The 22,249-nt window shown below is 43.9% G+C and overlaps 1 protein-coding gene across 1 annotated transcript in view; it reads left to right on the top strand.

Annotated features, from left to right (window-relative positions):
• KSR2 (kinase suppressor of ras 2) overlaps nucleotides 1–22,249 on the top strand; it is a 515,890-nt gene that overhangs the window by 412,628 nt on the left and 81,013 nt on the right. Inside the window, exons 9-10 of the mRNA XM_008004868.3 lie at nucleotides 881–999; nucleotides 16,179–16,347. Coding sequence (XP_008003059.1) covers nucleotides 881–999; nucleotides 16,179–16,347 — 288 coding nt within the window. The remainder of the gene's footprint in view (nucleotides 1–880; nucleotides 1,000–16,178; nucleotides 16,348–22,249) is intronic.

Raw genomic sequence — 22,249 nt, 5'->3', positions numbered from 1 at the left:
GTCTGTACATGCAGAGCAAACTGAACTTTGCAGAAATCCACCAGCTTCTTGCTTTTTCTCTCTGTTGGTTGGAAGTTGAAAATATAGTCAGTTTCCATGGTGATGGCAGCTCAGGCTAAGCAGAGAAATGAAATCCCTGGGTCAATCCAGAGCTTAAACTTCTCAACCAACACCCTCCCCTCACCACTGCAATAAAAACAAAAAACAAAAAACAGCTAACAAGTAACAATACCAGGCATCAGATTTGATTTTGACCTTCTCATTTTTGTCCCTTACTGTGTTCTCCTGTGAGTAATAGAAATAACAGAAGGGAGAGGGGTTTGGGCGACATGATTTGGATCAGGAAGCATTTATTTAGCATCTACTATGTGCCTAGCTTCCTGGAACAGCTGTCTTTCCTTCAGGGATCCAGGGTTGTTTAGAACAAAGTGTTTCAATGTGCGGCAGGCTGCTTAGGCCTGAGAAATCCCAAAAGTAATGAAAGATGATCCTAACACAGAGGTTAGAAAGTTAGGGACAGGGCACCGTGATGAGCTTTTCCACTCATCACAGGCCCTGAGAAATCAGGAATCTCGTGTATTTAAAATGAATTTTGAGTCTGCCAATATGAAACAATTATGGTATTTTTAAAACCCTGATAGCTTTAGTTTTATTATTATCATCTTAATTGTCAAAAGTCATATATGGACAACAGAAATATGTTGCAAACCACAGAGAATACCCTGATCCCACCACAGAACGATGATCACTTTTAGTGAATTGTCCTCCAGTCTGGAAGCTGGGCCTAAGAGGTGGGATCTGAGCTATGCTCTCCTGGCATAACCAAAGACAAAGTGATACTTAAATTCCCAAATCAATGTTTTTACCCCTACGGATCCAGCAAGGTTAGTCCGGACAGAGTCCGTTCCATGTGACATCAACAACCCTCTACGGAAGCCACCTCGGTATTCAGACCTGCACATCAGTCAGACGCTCCCCAAAACCAACAAAATCAACAAGGTAAGGCTGGGCTTCCGCTGGGTCTGGGCATGTGGAGCTGGCACTGCTGGGTGAGGGGGTAGGAGGGTGGAAGGGTTGATCTGGAAGTATGGCACTCCCTCCCAACCCGTCTCAGCTTCCCTAATTCTGTGATGTTTGTGTTGAGTAAAGCTTGAGGGACATCCAGCAATCAGTGGAGAGGTTTGTGTGCCAGAAATCTAATTTAGAGAGAGGCCATGTCGGAATGAGAATGGATGAGGGTGTCCAGGAAGGCACAATGGATGGGAGGAGAGACTTAAAAGGAGTTTCGTTAGTGGTCCAGACCTCACTTGCTTTGCTCTGTGACAGGTTTTGCCATCTGTATTAGTCTGTGTCATGCTGCTGATAAAGACATACCTGAGACTGGGTAATTGATGAAGAAAAAGAGGTTTAATGGTCTCACAGTTCTGTGTGACTAGGGAGGCCTCACAATCATGGCGGAAGGTGAAAGGCACATCTTATATGATGGCAGACAAGAGACGGCTTATGCAGGGAAACTCCCCTCTATAAAGCCATCAGATCTTGTGAGGCTTATTCCCTATCACGAGAATTGCACAGGAAAGACCAGGCCCCGTGATTCAATTACCTCCCACTGGGTCCCTCGCATGACATGTGGGAATGGTGGGAGCTACAATTCAAGATGAGATTTGGGTGGCGACCCTGCCACACTATAACACCATCTTCCAGGACCAACTTTGCAGATGGTTCTGGGCTTTCTGACACATCTGTCGGATCAGACCTCCAAGGAATAGGGGTCTATTTCTGAGCTTCTGGTAGAAGCTGGATGGGTGGGTTTTCTTTGGGGCCCTGAGCTCTGAGCAACAGGCAATTTGGTTGGCTTCTACCCTCAGACAGAGGTCAGCACTGGGCCCCTCTGTGCATCTTTCTTTCAGTTGTGGCCCAGAAATTTCTGGCATGATTTCCATATCCTTTATTTGATCTGCTGATGGGACTGTACTAAATCTATCCCAGGGGTATGCCCAGCCTCACAGTAGGAAGCAAAGGTTGCACACACCAGCAGGTGATTTCCCAAGCATCTCAAAGCTTTCATGCATTATGTCGAAGATAGATGTCTTAGTCCATTTGCACTGCTATAAAGGAATATCTGAGGCTGGGTAATTTATAAAGAAAAATGTTTATTTGGCTGACAGTTCTGCAGTCTGTACAAGAAGCCTGACACCAGCATCTGCTTCTGGGGAAGCCACAGGCTGCTTCTACTCATGTTGGACAGTGAAGGGAAGCAGGCATCACAAGGCGAAAGGAAGGAAGGAAACGTGTGTGTGAGAGAGAGAAGGAGGGAGAGGGAGAGGGAGAGAGAGAGAGGGAGAGAGAAGAGGGGAGGTGCGGGGAGAAGAGGGGAGGGAGGGGAGGGAAGGCAAGGGGAGAGAGGTGCCAGGCTCTTTTAAACAGCCAGCTCTAGCAGGAATTAATAGGGTGAGAACTCACTCATTACTGCAAAAAAAAAAAAAAAAAAAAAAAAAAGAGAGACCGAACTCTTCATGAGGGATCCACCCCTGTGACCCAAGCACCTCCCACTAGGCCCTACCTCCAACATTGGGTTCAAATTTCAACATGAGATTTGGAGGAGACAAATATCCAAACTGTATCAGTGGAAAAAGCGCATTAGCCCAAGGATCAGGAGGGCACTGACCTGTGTTCAGGTCCTAGAGGAACATCGTGATAGCCGAGTCACTATTCATTGGCAACGCACAGAGAGAGGATTGCCCCCTTCCCAATGCATTTCCCACACATCAGCCAGAGTGATACTTAATGAATGCAATTTGAATGATGCCATGCCCTGCTTAAAAACCATCCAATAGCTTTCGATTGCATCTAGAAAACAAATCAGACTCTACTGCAGCCTGAAAGGCCGTGCATCATTTGGTCCCTCCTCTATCTCCGACCTCTCCTTCCATGTCTCCCCACAAAGCTCATGTGTCCCTTTACTCTTGAGCTATCTCCCCCGCCATTTTTATGTAGAAGTCGTTTACCATCTGGCTCCTTGTGGCATCATTTCAGCAGTTGAGTGAAGCTGGCTTCTGGAATCAGGCAAACCTGGCAGCCAGCCAGGGCTTCCTCTGCTTATTAGCTGTGAGACTGAGCAAGTAACTTAATCTCTCCAAGTCTCAGTTTTCCTGTATGTAAAATGGGGGTGTTCCAGTTATCTACTGCAGCACAACAAACTACCCAAACTTAGTGGCATATGACAATCATCCTTTTATTATACTCACAGAATCTGTAGGTCAGGAATTAGGACAGAGAGCAGAGGGAGTGGTTTGTCTCTGCTCCATGATGGGAATCAACTGGGAAGACTCACACAGATAAAGGCTGGAGTCATCTAAAACAGGGATTGACAAACTGTGGCCTACAGGCCAAATCCAGCCCACCACCTACTTTCGTAAATAAAATTTTATTGAAACACAGTCATACCCATATTTCTGTGGCTGCTTTTGTGCTATAATGTCAGAGTTGGGTAGTCATGACAGAAACTGCATGGCCTGCAAAGCCTAAATTATTTACTGTCAGAATCCTTACAGAAAAGGTTTTTTGACCCCTGATTCAGAGGCTCTTTCACTCCATGTCTGGTGTCTGGGCTGGGTTGAGTCGAAGCATGGGTTCAGCAGAGTTGTCAACTAGAGCACCTGTATATGGACTTGCTGTAATGCTTGGGTGTCCTCACAATATGGCTGCCTCAGGGTAGTTGGGCTTCTTACATGGCAGCTCATGGCTCAAAGAGCAACTGAATTAGCAAACAGGTGGAACTTTGACAGTGTCACTTCTGCTGCACTTTACTGATGGAAGCAGTCACAAGCCTGCTCAGATTCAAAGGGAAGAAACACAGACCTCAACTCATAGTGGGAAGAGTCCACAGATTTGTAGTCATATTTTAAACTGCCCATGGCAGGCAATAAGAACACCAACCTCAGACAGTTGTTATGAGGATGGAATTCAATAATCAACATTTAAATGCACTCAGTGTACTTACTGGCCCACAGTTAATATCCAGGAGATTCTAGCTATTATTATCAGCTTAAATTTAGGGGCCTTTGATCAAAACGTCAGGCTGGGTCCACTTTTCCTTTGTTATTCACAAGAGACACAGGTCTTTAGGAGAGGGGATCCCCACTGCTGGGAGGGCTGAGTAAGTTCAAATAGCAAGGCTTCTGGGAACTATAGTAACTGTGCATCCCTTAGAACCCATTCTTTCCTTTGTGACATTTTGAGGGGTGAGGAGCTCAGAACCACCTTGAGACCTTTCTCTCTGGCTTTATAGGCACCATGAGCCTCTTGGTGTCAGATGAAACTGAAACACAGGTCAGATAGATCAGTGACTGTGACATTGTTCTACTTGTCTGCCAGCAGGAGAATTTGATAAGGGAAATAAATTAGCCTCTATTAAGAAAGCAGCTTTGACATGAAGGTGGACAGGATCTATCATAGGGCTGGGTTATTTTTTCCCCTCTTTCCCTTCTTGCTGGCTTCACACAGATTCTTCTTGTCAGGCAATGACGTGGTTAGTGCAATAAGTTTCTGAGCCAATTTGGTCTGAAGATTTTTTTTCACTGCTCTTTGTCTTGTCTCCTGTCTAGTTCAGTCAATCCAGTTCACAAAGGCCCTACTTTTTCACCTAGCACAGTGGTTAGAGTGTAGATTTTGGAGTCAGGAAGTCTGGGCTTGCAACTCAGCTCTTTAACTTGCTGTGTGATTGTGGGCCAGTTATCTCAAGATCTGTCTGCCTTAGTTTTCCTTTATGTAAAATAGACATAATAGGAGGTATTATTGGGGTTGCAGACAGGATTCGATGTATGATATGTATAAAGGATTTTGGTCCAATGCTGAGTACTCAGGGCATGGAAGTAGCTTGATGATGACGAAGACAGAGAAACAGGAGAAGGAAGAGGCAGGAGGAACAGGAAGGGGGAAGGAGGAGGAAAGGAAGCAGGAAGAGGAAGAGAAGGAGAAAGAAGGAGGAAGAAGAGGAAGACAGAGTGGGGTGGACGAGGAGCATGGAGGAGGGGGAAGGAGGAGAAGCAGCAGCAGTAGCATCTGCCAATTCCTTATGGGACCAGTCTACAACCCTTGTACTTCCACATCAAGGCATCAAAACTACCATCTGCAGTAGTGGCAGAGGCTGAATCTCTGCGTGCTGTATTCAAGCTGTTTGAAGTGCCTGCATGCTGGCTTACTTTTGTTGGTTGGTTGCAAGGTACAGAGACCTGCCTAGGCTGGCTCTGCAAAATGAGTTGTCTTTTGTAAAGGGTGGACATGGGGCAATTCAGAGAAAGGGAAATCATCATTTAGGATCTGGACCTTATGAAACTAGACATGGAGGACAGTCTTGAGCTCAATCCAGCTCCTTGGACCCAAAGTAAGCCCATGGGCCATTATTTTGGTCTTCCATCATGTCCCTGACTCAGCTACTCTTTGTGGGTCTGCTCTGATGTGTTGTTACTGTTGGCTGGTTTCTTCATCTTCTACTTTTGTCTTTCTTTCCTTTATCATTGCTTCTGCCTCCATATAGTTCCTACTCCTTATGACCTTTGGCTTCTTTGTTTTCTGGCCTGTTGTGGCTCCCCTGTTCTCTTTGAACCTCATCTTATCTCAGCCTTTGCTCCTAATGCTCTTATTCCTAATGGCGTATCTCATCATTCTATCCCATATTATAGGTCACTGGTCAGCTGCCATTATGCTCTGGCCTATGGTCCTGTGTTGGGAGTGGGCTATGGAGGTCACAAGACAGGTGTGTCTGTTTAGGACAGTCCATTGAACAAAGGCTGTTGGGTTGGAGGGTGAGGACAGTTTCCTTAGAAAGTTTCCATGGGAGAACAGTGACCATCACCACCATGTCCAAATCAGTGCTTAGCTGAGTGAAGTGGAAACCTGGGTGATGAACATGCTTCTATTTGAGTTCCAGAGTCAGATGTGAATTTCTTATTACTTGGCACAATCTTGTGTTTCTGCTTCTGGGCCAGGACTTGGGACCTGGGCCACTAATGGTCTGTATGGACTCCAGGAGGCCATTCCTCCCACCTTAGAGTCTCAGCATCCCCTCCTACAGAATGAAGTGGTTGGACTGGATGGTCTCTGATGGATGTTTCCAGCTCTCATCTGTGTTCAGAAAGAGGAATTATGCCATTAGCCTTTCCGTGCATGATCTGGTAGAGTTTAATACGTTTCCTTCTGATGGAACACAACCGCCAGCTGCTGGTCCTATTCAGACACAGATCTGAGTTTGACCTGCAGAAGATATTTTCCCTCCTGTTGTAACAATTCTGCCAGGAGAAGTAAGTACCATATGTATTAATGAGTCTGTCCTCAAAGAGGTAGAGATACATCCTTCCACCATAAAGACAATTTTCTCTCCCTCTCTCCCTCTTTCCCTCTATCCTTTCTTCCTTTCAATTGCTTAATTCATTCATTCATTCATTCATATAACATTGATTAGTTACCTCCTCTGTTTTTGTTTCTTGCTTAGTTTTGCAGATTCCAAGATGAATAAGTAACAGTCTAGTGGGAGGAAATAGATCCTCCTCTATCCGTCTCTCCTTTTCATCCATACAACCCTTCCTCTTTTCATTTCTTCCTTTCTTTTTTCCTTCATCCAGCACACATTTATTGAGTAGTGGCCACCATGTGACTGTGTGACTGGCACATTGCTAAGTGCTGATGCATATAACATATTCCCTGTTCTCAAGGAGTGCCTAGTCTAGAGGATGAGACAGATAAGCTGACAAATGTCCATGCAGAAGCACAAACCTATATGTTTTTATTTTTTAAGTTAGACAGTGACCATCTTTTTGCAGAGCATCTATGGAAACTTCTTGAAATTTGCCAGCAAGTTCAAAGAGCAAGGCTTGGGAGGGTGGGTAGATGCCTTTCTTTTCCTCGTATAATATAATTGGCCCCCAACTTCCTTGAAAAACCTCACCTGCCCCCTGGGCTGAGTGGGAGCTTCTCTCTATATCATAGTCATAAATGATAAATCTTTGCTCCACATGTCACTGACGTATTATTCCTTACACCAATATGTCCATTGTTATGGAAATGCAATTACCGTTAGATAAGATAGAGTGAGAAGGCTTCCTGATGCCTTTCTACTAATGCTGGATCAGAGTTACTTTCAAGGTAGTCTTGCCTGGCAGGTGGTTAGAATGAACTAGAGCACAGTCTTGCCTAGAATAGTAAGACTATGTCCAAGTGGTCAGATATCCCCTGCCTTCTACTGGGACTCACATTTATTTCTCCCACACGGGATCAGAGATCAAACTGGGGAGATCTGTTATTCCAAGGAAAATTCTATAGCTTGGGAATGTTAATTGTCCATGGGACCAATATTCATTTCTCTGTCTACACAATCATAGTTGAGTCTCACTCCTCTTGGAGACTCTGGAATGAGTTTAGTTTCTCCCTCCAGAGATAACACCTAACTTGCAGGTTTGCTGCTAGGATTAAATGAACTAACAATATTAGTTACTCTGCTTCCAGGAAGATGGAGTAATTTTACTTTTCCGTATTCCTCCCACTAAGTACAGTGGACCCTTGAACAATATGGGGGTGAGGGATGCCAACCCCACCCCCACAGTTGTAAATCCACGTATAACTGTTGATGCCCCAAAAACGTAACTACTAATAGCCCACTGTTGATCAGAAGCCTTACCAATAACACAGAGTTTATTAACATGTATTTTGTATGTTCTATGTCTTATATGTTATATTCTTACAATAAAGTAAGCTAAATAAAAGAAAATGTTACTAAGAAAATTATAAGGAAGAAAATATATGTTTACTATTCATTAAGTGGAAACAGATCACCATAAAGGTCTTCTTCATCCTTGTCATCTTCATGTTGAGTAGGCTGAGGAAAAGGAGGAAGGGGAAGGGTTGGTCTTGCTACCTCAGAAGTGGCAGAGGTGGAAGAAAATTCACTTATAAGTGGACCAGTGCAATGCAAACCTGTGTTGTTCAAGGGTCAACTGTACAGCTAAAAATAATGGACATTGTATATAAAATAAACATAAGACCACTCTGAAAGAGGGCAAGAAGGAGGCAGACCAGCTAGGGACCCAAGCAATGACACCGTGGCGAGTTCCCTGAGACCTCTTTTTTTTTTTTTTTTTTAGATGTAGTCTCACTCTGTCACCCAGGCTGGAGTGCAGTGGCGCGATCTTGGCGTACTGCAACCTCTGCCTCCCAGGTTTGAGCGATTGTCCTGCCTCAGCCTCCCAAGTAGCTGGGACTACAGGCACCTGCCACCACACCTGACTAACTTTTTTTTGTATTTTTAGTAGAGACAGGGTTTCACTATGTTGGCCAGGCTGGTCTTGAACTCCTGACCTTGTGATCCACCTGCCTTGGCCTCCCAAAGTGCTGGGATTACAGGCATGAGCCACCGTGCCTGGCCGTCTGAGACTTCTTTTAGCTTCATGTATCCCAGACTTAGAACTGAAGAAGCTGGCAACCTGGATGTGTCAATGGGTTAAAAACAATAAAAGCCCCAACAAAAGCCTGCCCCATCTAGTTGAAGGCCCAGGAAAGGGACAGCTTAGCAAGAAAGCTTTTACCCAATAACCAACCAAACGCCACAGCCAAACACCACAGAAAAATCTGTTGCCGTACCCACCCATAACAGCAAAGATCAAGTAGGAAATCTAGACTCCCATCCTTGTCACACTGAACCCTAGCATCCCAATTCTTCTGCCAGGCTGATGTTAGAGAAGGCTGAATAGGGACTGTCATCCCTGCTGGTGGGAGTGAACACCCCCCTTATCCAGCAATCATGCAGCACTCCTTCCCACACCTGCTGAGGGAGGATTCGAGAAGACCTAGTGAAGAGTCAGAGCTTTTACCACCACCATCATTAACAAGTCTGCTCCCTGCTTTTTAGCATTCTTACCCCTCCCAGCAAGAGTGGTATCAGCGAAGGTCTATGGGGGAGCTGGATTTCTACCTCTGCCCAGCAATAATGAGAAACTCCTCCCCTCTTCAGGGGCTAACAGAAGCTGAATGGAGAACTTAGACTTCTACCCATCCCTGGCAATAGCAAGGCAGTACCTCACCTTTCTCTGCAGAGCAATATCACAGGAATCCAGCAAAAACAAGAGGTTTAAATAAGATCCAGAGTCTCACAACATAATACTCATGTGTTCACGCTTCAATTGAAAATTACTTGTCGTAGCAAGCAGCAGAAAGATCTCAAGCTGAATAGAAAAAGAAAGACAATCAATAGAAGCCAATGCTGAGATGACTGGGATTTTAGAATTATCTGATGACACTTTTAAAGCATTCATTATAAAAATACTTCAATAAGCAATTATGAACATTCTTGAGACTAATGAAAACATAAGAAGTCCCTGAAAAGAAACAGAAAGTGTCAGCAAAGAATCGGAAGATAAAAAGAAGCATTTAGAAAATTTAGAACATACAATTAGAAAATATAATAACCAGATAAAAAATTCAGTAGATGGACTCAATAACAAGATGGATGGGGCAGAGGAAAGAATTTGTGAACTTTAAGATAGAGTGATAGACATTACACAGTCTGAGTAACAGAGAGAAAATGGCCTGAGCAGAGTAGCAAGGACCCTTGGGGATTATAATAAAAAATCTAACATTGGTGTCATTGGTGTCCTGGAAAGAGAGAAGAGGAGAAAGAGGACAGAGCTGAAAATGTTCTTAAAGACATGATGGTTGAAAACTTCCCAAACTGGGCAAAAGACATAAACTTACAGATTAAAGAATCTCAGAAAACACCAAAGAAGATCAACTCAAAGAAATCCATGCTAAGATATGTCATGTCAAACTTCTGAAAACTGAAGACAGACAAAAGCATCTTGAAAGCAACAACAGAGGAACAATACTTTACCTATGGGAGAAACCATTCAAATGACAACAAATTTCTCATCAGAATCCATGGAGGCCAGAAGAAAGTGGCACAGCATTTTTTTACGTGCTGAAAGAAAAGTTTTCAATTCAGAATTCCATGCGTAGTGAAAATGTTCTTCAAAAATGAAAGAGAAATCAAGACATTATCAGATGAAGGAAAACTATTTGTGATAAGTATATCTACCCTGAAAGAATAACTGAAAAGTATTTTCTAAACAGAAAAGAAGTAATAAAGAACCTTGGAAAATCAGGAAACAATAAGAAGTGTACAAATACTAGTAGATACAATAGTACATATACCTTCTCTTCTTAAATTTTCTAAATTATGCTTGAGAGTTGAAGCAAAAATTATAACACTTTCTGATGTGGTTCTATATATATGTACAGGAAATATTTAAGACAATTATTAAAGGGGGAGGGTAAGGACATAAACATTTCACTCAAACTAGTAAAATGTCAACACCAGTAGACTGCAATAAGTTATGCATATATAATATAGTACCTACAGCAGCCATTTAAAAAGCTATACGAAGAGATACACTCAAAAATACTCTAGCTATGTCAAGATGAAACTCTAAAAAATGTTTAACTCACAGGAAGGCAGGAAAAATAAAACAGAAATTAAAAATGAAATTGACAAACCTGTAGCATGACCAACAAAGAGAAAACTCTGATTACAATTATCAGGAATGAGAGAGGACATCTCTACAGACTCTGCAATCATCAAATGGACAAAAAGAGAATATACAAACAATGCTACACATATACATTTTTTAGCTTCAATGAAATAAGCCAATTTCTTGAAAATCACAAACTTCCACAACTCACCCAATATGAAATGTATAATTTGCATAGCCCTGTAAACATTAAGGAAACTGAATTTGTAATTTTAAAACTATCTTACTCCGAAAAAAGAAATCTCCAGATGGTGTCACCGGAGAATACTACCAAATGTCTAAAGAAGAATTAACACCAACTGTACACAATCTCTTCCAAAAAATAGAAGAATATACTTTCCAATTCATGATATATGCCAATATTACCCTGATTCGAAAGCCAAAGTACAGAAAAGGAAAACTACAGACTAATATTCTTCATTAATATAGATGCGTAAATTCTTAACAAAATATTTAGAAAATAGAGGTCAGCAATATATACAAGTGGAGTTTATTCCAGGGATAACAGACTGGTTCAATATCTGAAAAATCAATTAACATAATTCACCATATTAACAAGCTAAGAATAAAAACTAACATGGTTATATCAATTGATACAAAAAATTGTTTGACAAAATTCAACAACCATTCATGGTAAAAGAAACCAGAAAAGTAAAAATGAGGAAATTCCTCAACTTGATAAAAGCGCCTAAAATAATACTACAGCTAACATTATACTTAGTGATGAAAAACTGAATGTTTTCCTCTACAACTGGGAACAAGCTAGGACATCCACTCTCACCATTCTTATTCAACACAGTGCTGGAAGTTCTGGCCAATGCATTAAGGCAAGAAAAGGAAACAAGACGTGCAGATAGGAAAGGGGGAAATAAAAATGTCCTTATTTGCAAATGACATCATCATCTATGTAGAGAATCCCAAAGAAAATACAAAAATCCCAAAGAACATATTTTTTAAAAAGTTCTTAGAACTAATTAGTGAATTCAGCAAGGTCACAGAATACACGATCAATACATATTGGTTATATTTCTTTTTTTTTTTTTTTTTTTGAGATGGAGTCTCGCTCTGTCACCCAGATTGGAGTGCAGTGGTATGATCTCAGCTCACTGCAACCTCTGCCTCCCAGGTTCAAGCGATTCTTCTGCCTCAGCCTCCCAAGTAGCTGGGACTACAGGTGTGTGCCACCGCACCTGGCTAATTTTTGTATTTTTTGTAGAGATGGGGTTTGACTATATTGGCCAGGCTGGTCTTGAACTCCTGACCTTGTGATCTGCCCATCTCAGCCTCCCAAAGTGCTGGGATTACAGGCGCGAGCCACCGTGCCTGGCCCAAATCAGTTATATTTACTATATACTAGCAATTAACATATGGAAACTAAATTAGAAACATGCCATCTACAATTGCTGAACAAAATGGAAACACTTTGGTGTATATCTGATAAAACATGTATAGGGCTTGTACGCTGAAAACTACAAAATGCTGGTGAAAGGAAACACAGATCAAAAGAAACGGAGACAGATACCACTGTGGGTCTGACTGTATTCCCCACAAGGATGTGCTAAAGTCGTAACCTCCAGGACCTGTGAATGTGATCTTTGGAAATAGGAACTTTGCAGATATAATCAAGTTTAGATGAGGGTGTACTGGAAGGATGGTTCCTTAATCCAATATGACTTTCGGCCTTATAAGAAGAGGAGAAGAGAGACAGAGACACACAAGGAGAGCACCATGTGACAACAAAGGCAGAGATTAGAGTGATGCAGCTGCAATCCAAGTAATGACAAGGATTGCTGGCCACCACCAGAAGGTAGGAAGAGGCAAACAAGGATTCTACCTAAAGTCTCAGAGGGATCCTGAGACACGGCCTTGCCAATACTTTGACTTGGGACTTTTGGCCTCCAAAATTGTAAGAGAATAAATTTCTGTTGTTTTAACCCACTCGGTTTATAGTACTTTGTTACAACAGCTCTAGGAAACTGATACCCACACCATGTTCATGGATTGGAAGATTCAACATAGTTAAGAAGTCAGTTCTCCTCAAAATTCATACATAGGTTTAGCACAACTTATATCAAGATCCCAGAAACATTATTTTTTATAAGTAAAGACATGATTATTCTAAAAGTTATGTGAAAAGACAAAGGAACTAGAATATCTGCAATAGCTTTATTCTTTTGAAAAATAATGAAGTGAGAGGAATCAGTCTACCTGATCTCAAGACTTCTTATATAGATACAGTCATCAAGACCAAAGTGGGTATACAGATGGCAAGTAAGCACATGAAAAGATGTTCAATATCTTAGCTATTAGGAAATGCAAATTAAAGCACAATGAGATATCACTACACTCCAATTAGAAAGGCTAAAATAACAAATAGTGACAACACCAAACACTGGCTAAGATGCAGAGAAAATCAGTCATTCCTACATTGCTGGTATAAAATGGAGCAGCCACTCTAGAGAACAGTTTTTGCATTTCCTTTTAACACTAAACATGTTATTACTATATTATCCAGAAACTACACTTCTGAGCATTTATTCCAGAGAAATAAAAACATATGTTCACATAAATCCTGTAAATAAATGTTTATAGCAGCTTTATCCACAATAGTGAAAAATAGAAAACAACTTACATGTCCTTCAGTGGGTAAATGGTTACACAAACTCTGATATATCCATATCATAGAGTACTACTCAACAATCAAAAGGAAGAAACTCAGCAATCAAAAGGAAGAAACTATTAATACATGCAACAACTTGGATGAATTTATAATTATTCTGAGTGAAAAAATGCAGTCTGAAAAGGTTACATACTGTATGATTCAATTTATAAAACAGTGAAATGATAAAATTATAGAAACTGAGAATAGAGCTGGGCACCAGGGTGTACAACTCTAATCCCAGCTACTTGGGATTGAGGTTGAGGCAGTGGGATTGCTTGAGCCCAGGAGTTTGAGACCAGCCTGGGTAATGTAGCAAGACTCTATCTCAAAAAAAAAAAAAAAAAAAAAAAAAAAAATCCCACATACAACTAGTGTTTATTATACTGGACAGATGTGGAGAATAGATTAGAGGTGCCAGGGGTTAAATATGGGGGGAGGAAGGTGAGGAGAGAGCAGGAAATGGGTATGGCTGTTAATGGGCAACATGAGGGATCTTGGTTTTGATGGATCTGTTCTGTATCTTGACTGTATCAGTTCAGTATCTGGGCTGTGATGTTGTACTATAGTTTCATAAGATGTTATCAGTGGAGAAAACTGAGCAAAGGAAACATAAGATCTCTCTCTTCTTACAACTACATGTGAATCCACAATGATCTCAAAATAAAAAGTTTAATTATAGAAACATATTATCATTAACATAATGGCTACCATTTATTGATGATAAAGCACCTCTACTGAATACAAAGGAGGTAGGTACATACATAACTCGTTAAAATTCACAACAGACCTACAAGGTGGATGTTCTTAGCCCATGTTAAAGATAAGGAGTTCGAGCGCATTGACCCACACCTGTAATCCCAGCACTTTGGGAGGCCGAGGTGGGAGGGTCAGATCATATGAGCCCAAGAGTTTGAAACCAGCCTAGGCACCATAGTGGGACCCTGTGTCTACAAAAAAAACAGTGTTTTAAAGCTGGGCGTGGTGGTTCATGTTTATGGTCCCAGCTACTCAGGAAGCTGAGATGAGAGAATTGCTTGAACCCAGGAGGCTGAGGCTACAGTGAGCCGTGATCATGCCATTACCCTCCAGCCCAGGCCACAGAATGAGACCACATCTAAAAAAAACAAACAAACAAACAAAATGGGATAAAGAGAGACTCACTGACCCAGAAGCAGTGTGGATCTAGTGGCAGTAGAGTACGCTTTGGGAGGGTGAAATGTACAACCTGGCTGGACACCCAGTAAGCCTGAGTAGACAGAGAATGTCCATTTCCCCTTCTGCCCTTGACCTCCTTTGCTATTGGGTGTTCACACACCTATTCTTGGAGTTGGCAGATAAGCCTACCTGTTGACCACACTAAAGCATCTTTGGGTACCTGGTCCACATGAGTAGTGGACCTCTGAGTAATGGAGGGATCAAGTGACCACGGTCCTGTGGGTGAACAGATGAAGCCTCCCCTGGGAATACTTAGCTCTACTGGCTTTGAGAGGCAGGAATCCCTTTTATGTCATGTGGAGGTTTGCTGCTTTTGCTCATCTCTTGCCATCTGGTGAAAGCAAAAAGTCCCGAAGAGGTGAAATGCTTTTCAAGCTTCAGGCAGCACCAATCTATCACTTTCCAGGAGAACATGCCTGCAAATACATACAGCTACTGTTCCTCCCTGCCTGCCTCCCTGCCTCCCATGCCTCTATATCAGCTACTGTTCCTCCCTGCCTGCCTCCCTCCCTCCCATTCTTCCACATCATTTAATCTTCATGCAGCCCTGTGCACTTAATGTTTTCATTATTCCCATTTTACAGAGGACAAAACTGAGGAATGGAAAGATTAGGCATTTTGCCCAGGATGCATAGAAAAGAGGTGGCTGTGGACTTTGAGTCCAGGTTTTCCTGACTCCGGATCCTGCTGATACTAATAATTTTCTGGTGCTGCTGTAACAAAAGAATATAAACTGGGTGGCTGAAACAACAGAAATTTATTCTCAGACAGTTCTAGAGGCCAGAAATTCAATGTCAAGATGCCAGCAGGGTTGCCTTCTGGAGGCTCTGAAGGACAATCTGTTCCATGCCTCTCTCCCAGTCTCTGGTGGCTCCAGCAACCCTTGGCTTGTGTCTGCATCACTCCAATCTCTCCCTCCATCTTCATGTGACTTCCCTCTCCATGTGTCTCATTGGATTTAGGACTCACCTGAATCCAGGATGATTCGGATATTTGTCATTGGATTTAGGATATTTGTCATTGGATCTGGGACTCACCCGAATCCGGGATGATCTCATCTCGGGATCCTTACCTTAAATTATGTCTGCAAAGACCCTTAGTTTAAATAAGATCAGATTCAGAGGTCCTGGGTGGACGTCTTTTGTGGGACGCCGTTCAACCCACTACTGTGCTCCTAAGTCCACCCCAGCAGGCCATTCCGAAAATGCACACATGGATTCTTTCTCTCTCCTTGTTTTTGAGCTGGTCTGGCATGAAGAGAGGCAGTGCTGGTTCCAGCTGTGACCCGAGCTAAGATGCTGAGGGCTCCCTCTCACATTCTCTCTGGAGCTGTCAGACTGTTGATTCTTTAATAAACACTTGGGAGGAGAGGTGTTGGTTTGGGAGGGGTGCTCTGGACACCTCTGCATGGGGTTTATCAGAATCAAAGAGGCACAGGGTGAGTGGCTGTCACCTGTGTCGTTTTCATTACACGGTCACCTTTCACTCTGGGGTCCAAGCAGTGGACAGGAATTCGACTGCAGAGGCTGTTCCTTCCACAGCTGGATGCAGCCCAGCGGGGCTGATGAAGCAGGAGGGACTTTGCTTCAGGATCTGGTGGCTGAGAAAAGGGCAAGAGTTGTTGCAGGGGCTGGGGTGGGGGCCTCTCCTGCTCAGCCCACTCTTTCTGCTGTGTCTCTGCTTCCCTGCCTGTCCCTGACTCCTACCCTGTTTTCTCTCTGCAGGACCACATCCCTGTCCCTTACCAGCCAGACTCCAGCAGCAACCCCTCCTCCACGACGTCCTCTACGCCCTCCTCGCCAGCACCCCCTCTCCCTCCTAGTGCCACGCCGCCTTCTCCCCTACACCCTTCCCCGCAGTGCACACGGCAGCAGAAGAACTTCAACCTGCCAGGTACCTCCATGCTTGGGGAGACATGGGGTGTGCAGCATTGGAGGGGCAAAGATTAGGGAGGGGGTGGGTTCACGCCAGAGTCCTGATACAGCAAGTCTCTGCTGGAAGGCGATGGATTGATGACCAGAGAGGGGCAAGGAAGTATGTGGACTGACCCTTATTGTATCCTAAGCAATTACCCTATATTACTTATTTAATCTTTGGAACAGCCACAGGTAAGCATTATCAGCTCATTTTACAGATGAAGAAACAGAGGCTCAAAGACATGCAGGAACTCTTAGAGACTGTGTGTTTCGGCAAGCTACAACCCAGGGTCTTCGCCTAAGTCTAAGTCACAGAAGGGAGCCATTGACTCTGGAGCTGACAGTTGTCTTATGAGCTAAATTGGTTAAAATTGGCAGCGAGATCCTGTGCTGGAGATCTTAGGGGCACACGTCTGAGCAGGGCTGCATACTGAGTCTTAACCCGGGTGTGAGGACAGGGCTGTCAATGAGCAGTCTGGACTTCTGGAGTCAAGATCCAAGTCTATCGCATTCTTGCTGTATCTCACCTCTGAAAAGATGTAGTTGGACAAGATGATCTGGAAGGTTCCTCTAGCTCAGGAATTACAAGGCACCTAGGCTGTTGACCAGGGAGTATGCACTGGGCTATGAGATGATAGTAGAGAAACTCATGGGACACTGTGGCTTTTTGACCTTCTTTGTCATTAGACCTAAGAATGGGATATTTTTCTTCCTTCAGGTAGACCAGACCTAAGAATCTCCCCATCTATTCCAGGGCCCAGCCTAGCCCAGTTCCTGTGTTAGGGCCCTAAGAATGCTTCCAACTCAGCCATATTTCTGGCACTGCAGCTGGCCTCAAGAAGAAGGCTGGTAGGACTGGCATGGTCAGTTGGAACCAGAGTCTACATCTGTGTTGTTCAATATGGTATCCGCTAGCCGTGTGTGGCTATTTACATTTAAATGAATTAAAATTAAATATAATTTAAAAATTAGCTTCTTGGTTACACTAGCCACATTTCAAGGGCTCAGTAGCCACATGTGGCTGTTGGCTGCCATACTGAATGGATCAGGGGTAGAGCATTTCCATCATCACTGAAAGTTCCCTTGGATACTCTGGTCTAGCTCCTGATTTCCTCCTGAGTCAACAGGCTTCACACTATGAAAAAAATCCCAGGTCCTTGGCCACAGCTCACACCTCGAAGCTTAACCAGGCGTGAGTGAATGGCCAGGAGGCAAATGGAGGCCCCGCCCCACACCTGAGCAGCACCCCCATGCAACCATCCGAGGACAAGCCAATCACAGCACCTGTCGACACTGTTTTGATTTAGGCTACGTCCACAGAGATGGCACATATTTTGAATTCTTGGAACTTTGGGTTTTTTGTTAAGTTCAAGTCTGAATTTAACAGCCTCATATCCAGCTTGTGTGGGGGCCACTCACCTGGTACCCACCAAGGACTGCCATGTGAGTCACCAGCTGAATCCTCTTAGTAAGTACCGCTGGTTCATTGCCCGGCATTTCCACAGACAGAAGGCCCCCACCGCCATCTCCAGGGTTGTTCATTTTTACTTCTTCAGAAAGGGATGAAGGGGAGAAGAAAAGACCCTTAGACTTCCCATGACTACCCACACTTGGGGGAAGTGGGCCCAATGCTTTCCAGTAGCCACTTCACTCCCTGGAGACCCTGACTTCAGGAGTATTTTCTCTCAAATTGTTTGGCACTTGTTTATGGACCAAAGGAAGGGGAAGGGCCGTTTTATGGGAGAACTGTGCACAAAAGCACCACAACTCTTCTCATCCCTTAAAGAATCTGCTGGCGTCTCCAGACAAGAGACCTGCCTAACCCGGAGTAATCAGGGTGTCCCTTAGCTCCTTCCTTCCCTCAGCCAGAGTCTTCAAGGAGGGATGCCTGAAAATTCGTTGTTATAGCATACCACCTTATCTCCCCCGACCCCGCTCCATGACAGGTCATGACAAGGTCCTGGCCCTCTTTGGGGGCTGAGCTAAGGGGTCCTTTGGGTAAAAGCACTTCAGCATGGCAGTTAGAGTGTGGGCTCTGCAGCCAAGCTACTTAAGTTCAAATCTCAGCTTTACCACTTAATGTCTGCGTGGTGTTGGACAAATAACTCGCCTCTCTGGGCCTCAGTGTTCTCATCTGTAAGATGGAGATTGTAATAGTACCCACCTTAGATAATTGTTTTAGAAAGAAATGTCGTAATACATGGACAAAGCTTAGCAGAGTGACAGTTTCATTGAAGACCTCAACAAATCTGGGCTCCTTGGATTATTGTTAAACACAATAATAATAAAGTACAATGGCTACCTTTATTTGCATTTCTCATTATCACTGTTAATTAATATGGGGGCCTAGACAGAATTGTAGAATAAAAGATGAAATCCCAATATATCTTGACATAGGAGTATGAACTGAACTAAACATTTGGGGAAGGTAATTTGACATTTTCTGTTAAAGTTTTTTTTGTTGTTGTTGTTGTTTTGAGATGGAATCTCGCTCTGTCACCCAGGCTGGAGTGCAGTGGTGCGATCTCAGTTCACTGCAACCTCCACCTCCCGGGTTCAAGCAATTCTCCTCTCTCAGCCTCCTGAGTAGCTGGAACTAAAGGTGCACACCACCACACCCGGCTAATATTTGTGTTTTTAGTAGAGGCGGGGTTTCACCATATTGGTAAGGCTCGCCTCGAACTCCTGACCTCAGGTGATCCACCCGCCTTGGCCTCCCAAAGTGCTGGGATTACAGGTGTGAGCCACCATGCCCAGCCCTGTTAAAGTTTTAAATGGGCATTTCTTTGACCAGTATATCACTTCTAGGAATGTATGTACAGAAACACTTGCACTATGGTGCAGAGATCTGTGTGTAAGGACTTCATTGTAACAGTGAAAACTGAAATTAACCCAAATGCCCATCAAGAGTGGGCAGTGAATGGTCGAATACACACATATATCCATATAACCAAATATTCTGCAAACTTTCAAAGGAATGTAGTACTCTGTATAGATTTCCTGACATGGAAAGATATCTGTAATGTTTCTCAAGTAGAAAGTAAGGGATTTGCAAAGTCATCAGTATAATATTCTATTTATTGTAAAATATTTACATACATGTATGTCTGTGTACCAGTGTGCGTATATGTGTTCGCATGTGCACAGTAAAGTCTGGAAGAACTTCATGGCAGCCATTAAGGAGAGGGACTTTATCTCATGCACTTACTTCTATGATGTGTATGAGTGTGCATCCATTTTAGAATCGAATAATAAAATTCAGTGCTGAAATGGAAAACAAAATAGAACCTTTGGAAGTACAGTTGGACATGCCCTGTGCCTTAGGCAGTTTTAGCAAAACAGCCACAGGGTCAGGAGTACCTGTCCTGTTTGTACAAAGATCTGGCTGGCTGTCCCACTCTTGACTGGGAGCTTCTGTTAATGAAAAATGGAACTTAGCCGGTGGGTCCCTGCCAGATGTTGAGTTTTCTGAAGGCTATTTAAGCTAAAGCTTAGGCATAACAATGTCCCAAGCACTGATTCATCTAGAACATTCTTGTCCAAAAGGGGGTGGGGGGTTGACCAGCCATTTAACTCATCTGTTAACCTCAGGACATGTTGTGAAAAGGCTGTTAGAACCCAAGCGTGGCGTGTGCAGCCTCGGTGGTATTTGTTACTGTGCACTGCCAGCTGGGTGGACCTCCTGTTAACCGCCTTTCCCTGAGTCCTGGGACCATGCTGGACATGGCCCAGTATAAGGTGATGTCAAGAGTGCTACATGGACAGACAGACCTGGGGTTGGATCCCAGCTTTGCTCTTTCCTAGCTGTGTGGCTTTGAGCATGGCACTGCCTCTGTTTAGGTCTGTTTCTCATCAGTAACGTGGGGCTAACAGTTCAGAGCTGTGGTGGCAACCACCATGGCAAGATAGATGAAGAGGCTTTGGAAATGATTGTCGTATGGGTTTCTGAGGCTGGAGTGCTCAAATACTTTTTTTCTTTGGAGCCACCTAGAGCCATCTTGAAACACACACACAGACACACATACCCCCAACTCCAGGAAATGGCAAATTCTAATGGCTCAAAGGGAGAAGAAAGGAGGTGGAATCTGCCTTTGGTGGAGTTTGCAGGATTTCTGAGACCTCACTTGGGCCACTTGGACTCGTGGGAGTGTTTCCTCCCTTCCCCTTTCCATCAATCTCTCCCGAGCCTCTCTTTTACGCTCATCGCTCTGTGCCATGATCTGGTTTACGTACTCATTTGTTAAGTGTCTATCTCCTCCATCAGAATGCCAGCTGCATGAGACTAGGCAATGTGTCTTCATTCACCACTGCACACTCAAAGCCCAACACGTTGCCTGTGACTGAAGGCACTCATTAAGTGTTTGTTGAATGAATGAATGACCTGAATTTCATGCACTGCCCAGGGCTGCAGTTTTTTCTCTTCAAATTTTCTTCTTGACCCTCAGACTGTGTTCATCCATTCATTTTGTTAACAGTATTTATGAAGCATCTACTCTGTACCAGCTACTGTACTAGGCACTAGGTTTGGAGCAGTGAACAAACCATACGTAGCCCCTGTATTCACTTCCTATTGTTGCTGTAACAAATGACCACATACTTAGTGGCTTAAAAGCACACAGATTTATTATCTTACAGTTCTAGAGGCCAGATGTCCAAAACGGGCTTCACTGGGTTAAAAACCAAGATGTCAACAGGGTTGGTTTATTCTGGAAGGTCTCAGGGAGAATCCATCTCCTTGCCTTTTCCCAGCATCTAGGGGCTGCCGACATTACTTTGCTTGTGGCCCCTCCTCATTCTGGCCTCTGCTTCTGTGATCACATCTCCTTCTCTGACCCTGCCTCCCTCTTCTGAGGGCCCTTGTGATGACGTCGAGCCCACCCGGATGATCTAGGATTATCTCCCCACCTCAAGATCCTTAAGTAATCTCATCCAAAGAGTCCCTTGTGCCATGTAATGAAATGGATTCACAATTTCCAGGGATTAGGACCTGAACATGCTGTGGGGGTAGGGGCAGGCATTATTCTGCCTACAACAGCTCCAGTTCTCATGAAAAGTATAGCTTAGTGAGAAAGAAAGGTGTTAACCAAATAAACATGCATGAAAACAGGATTATAGATTGTGATGAAGGCTGTGATGGCCAAGAGTCTTTGCAAGAGTCCTTGAGCAAATGCGAGAGAACAGATTTAGGTTGGAGGGTCACTGGATGGCTGAGTTCTGCAGGTGGGGGAAGGCAAAGGCCCAGTCACAAGAAGGGGCCCAAGTGCCATAAACAAGGGACAGTGGCCTCCAGAGAGACTCAGGGCTGCAGGGTCTGGGCCTAGCAGTATTTTAGATTTTATGTGAGACTCCATGGGATGCAGTTGAAAGATTTAGGCAGAGAACAACTTGACCTTTCTTCCTTCCTTCTAGAAGACCACTCTGGCTGCTGTCTTGGGAGGCTTCAGGATAGGCATGGGGGCTCTGGAGGGGAGGCTCCTTCAAAGTGGCCTGCTTGTCTCTTTGACTTCATCTGCAACCTCCCAGGTCCTGAGTCATCTTGGATGCCAGAAAGCCAGGAGCCACTGGGCTCTCCTGAGCAGCCCACTCAAGGTCACCAGCTGTTCTTTAGAGCCACTTCTTGATGGTGTCTGTCATCAGCAGGAAGAACAGGTCTCCCAACAATGTCTTTCCTCCTCTTCTGGCCACGTGTTTCCCTTTCAGTCACCAGGAACGAGTTGTTCCATGGCACATGGGGAGGAGTCAAGGAGGGCGTTGGCTTCGGGTGTGGAGGCATTTGCTGGTGTCCCGTTGCCTGTCACCTGTCCCTTCTCAGACTCTCTGAAGCTGCTCCTGCTCTCCATTGCCCAACAAGAACATAGCTGTCAGCGAACGTTTTCTCC

Source organism: Chlorocebus sabaeus, chromosome 11 (assembly GCF_047675955.1).
Source record: "Chlorocebus sabaeus isolate Y175 chromosome 11, mChlSab1.0.hap1, whole genome shotgun sequence".
Lineage (NCBI taxonomy): Eukaryota > Metazoa > Chordata > Mammalia > Primates > Cercopithecidae > Chlorocebus > Chlorocebus sabaeus.
Note: the sequence above shows the minus strand (reverse complement) of the source record. Positions and strands in the feature narration are given on the sequence as shown.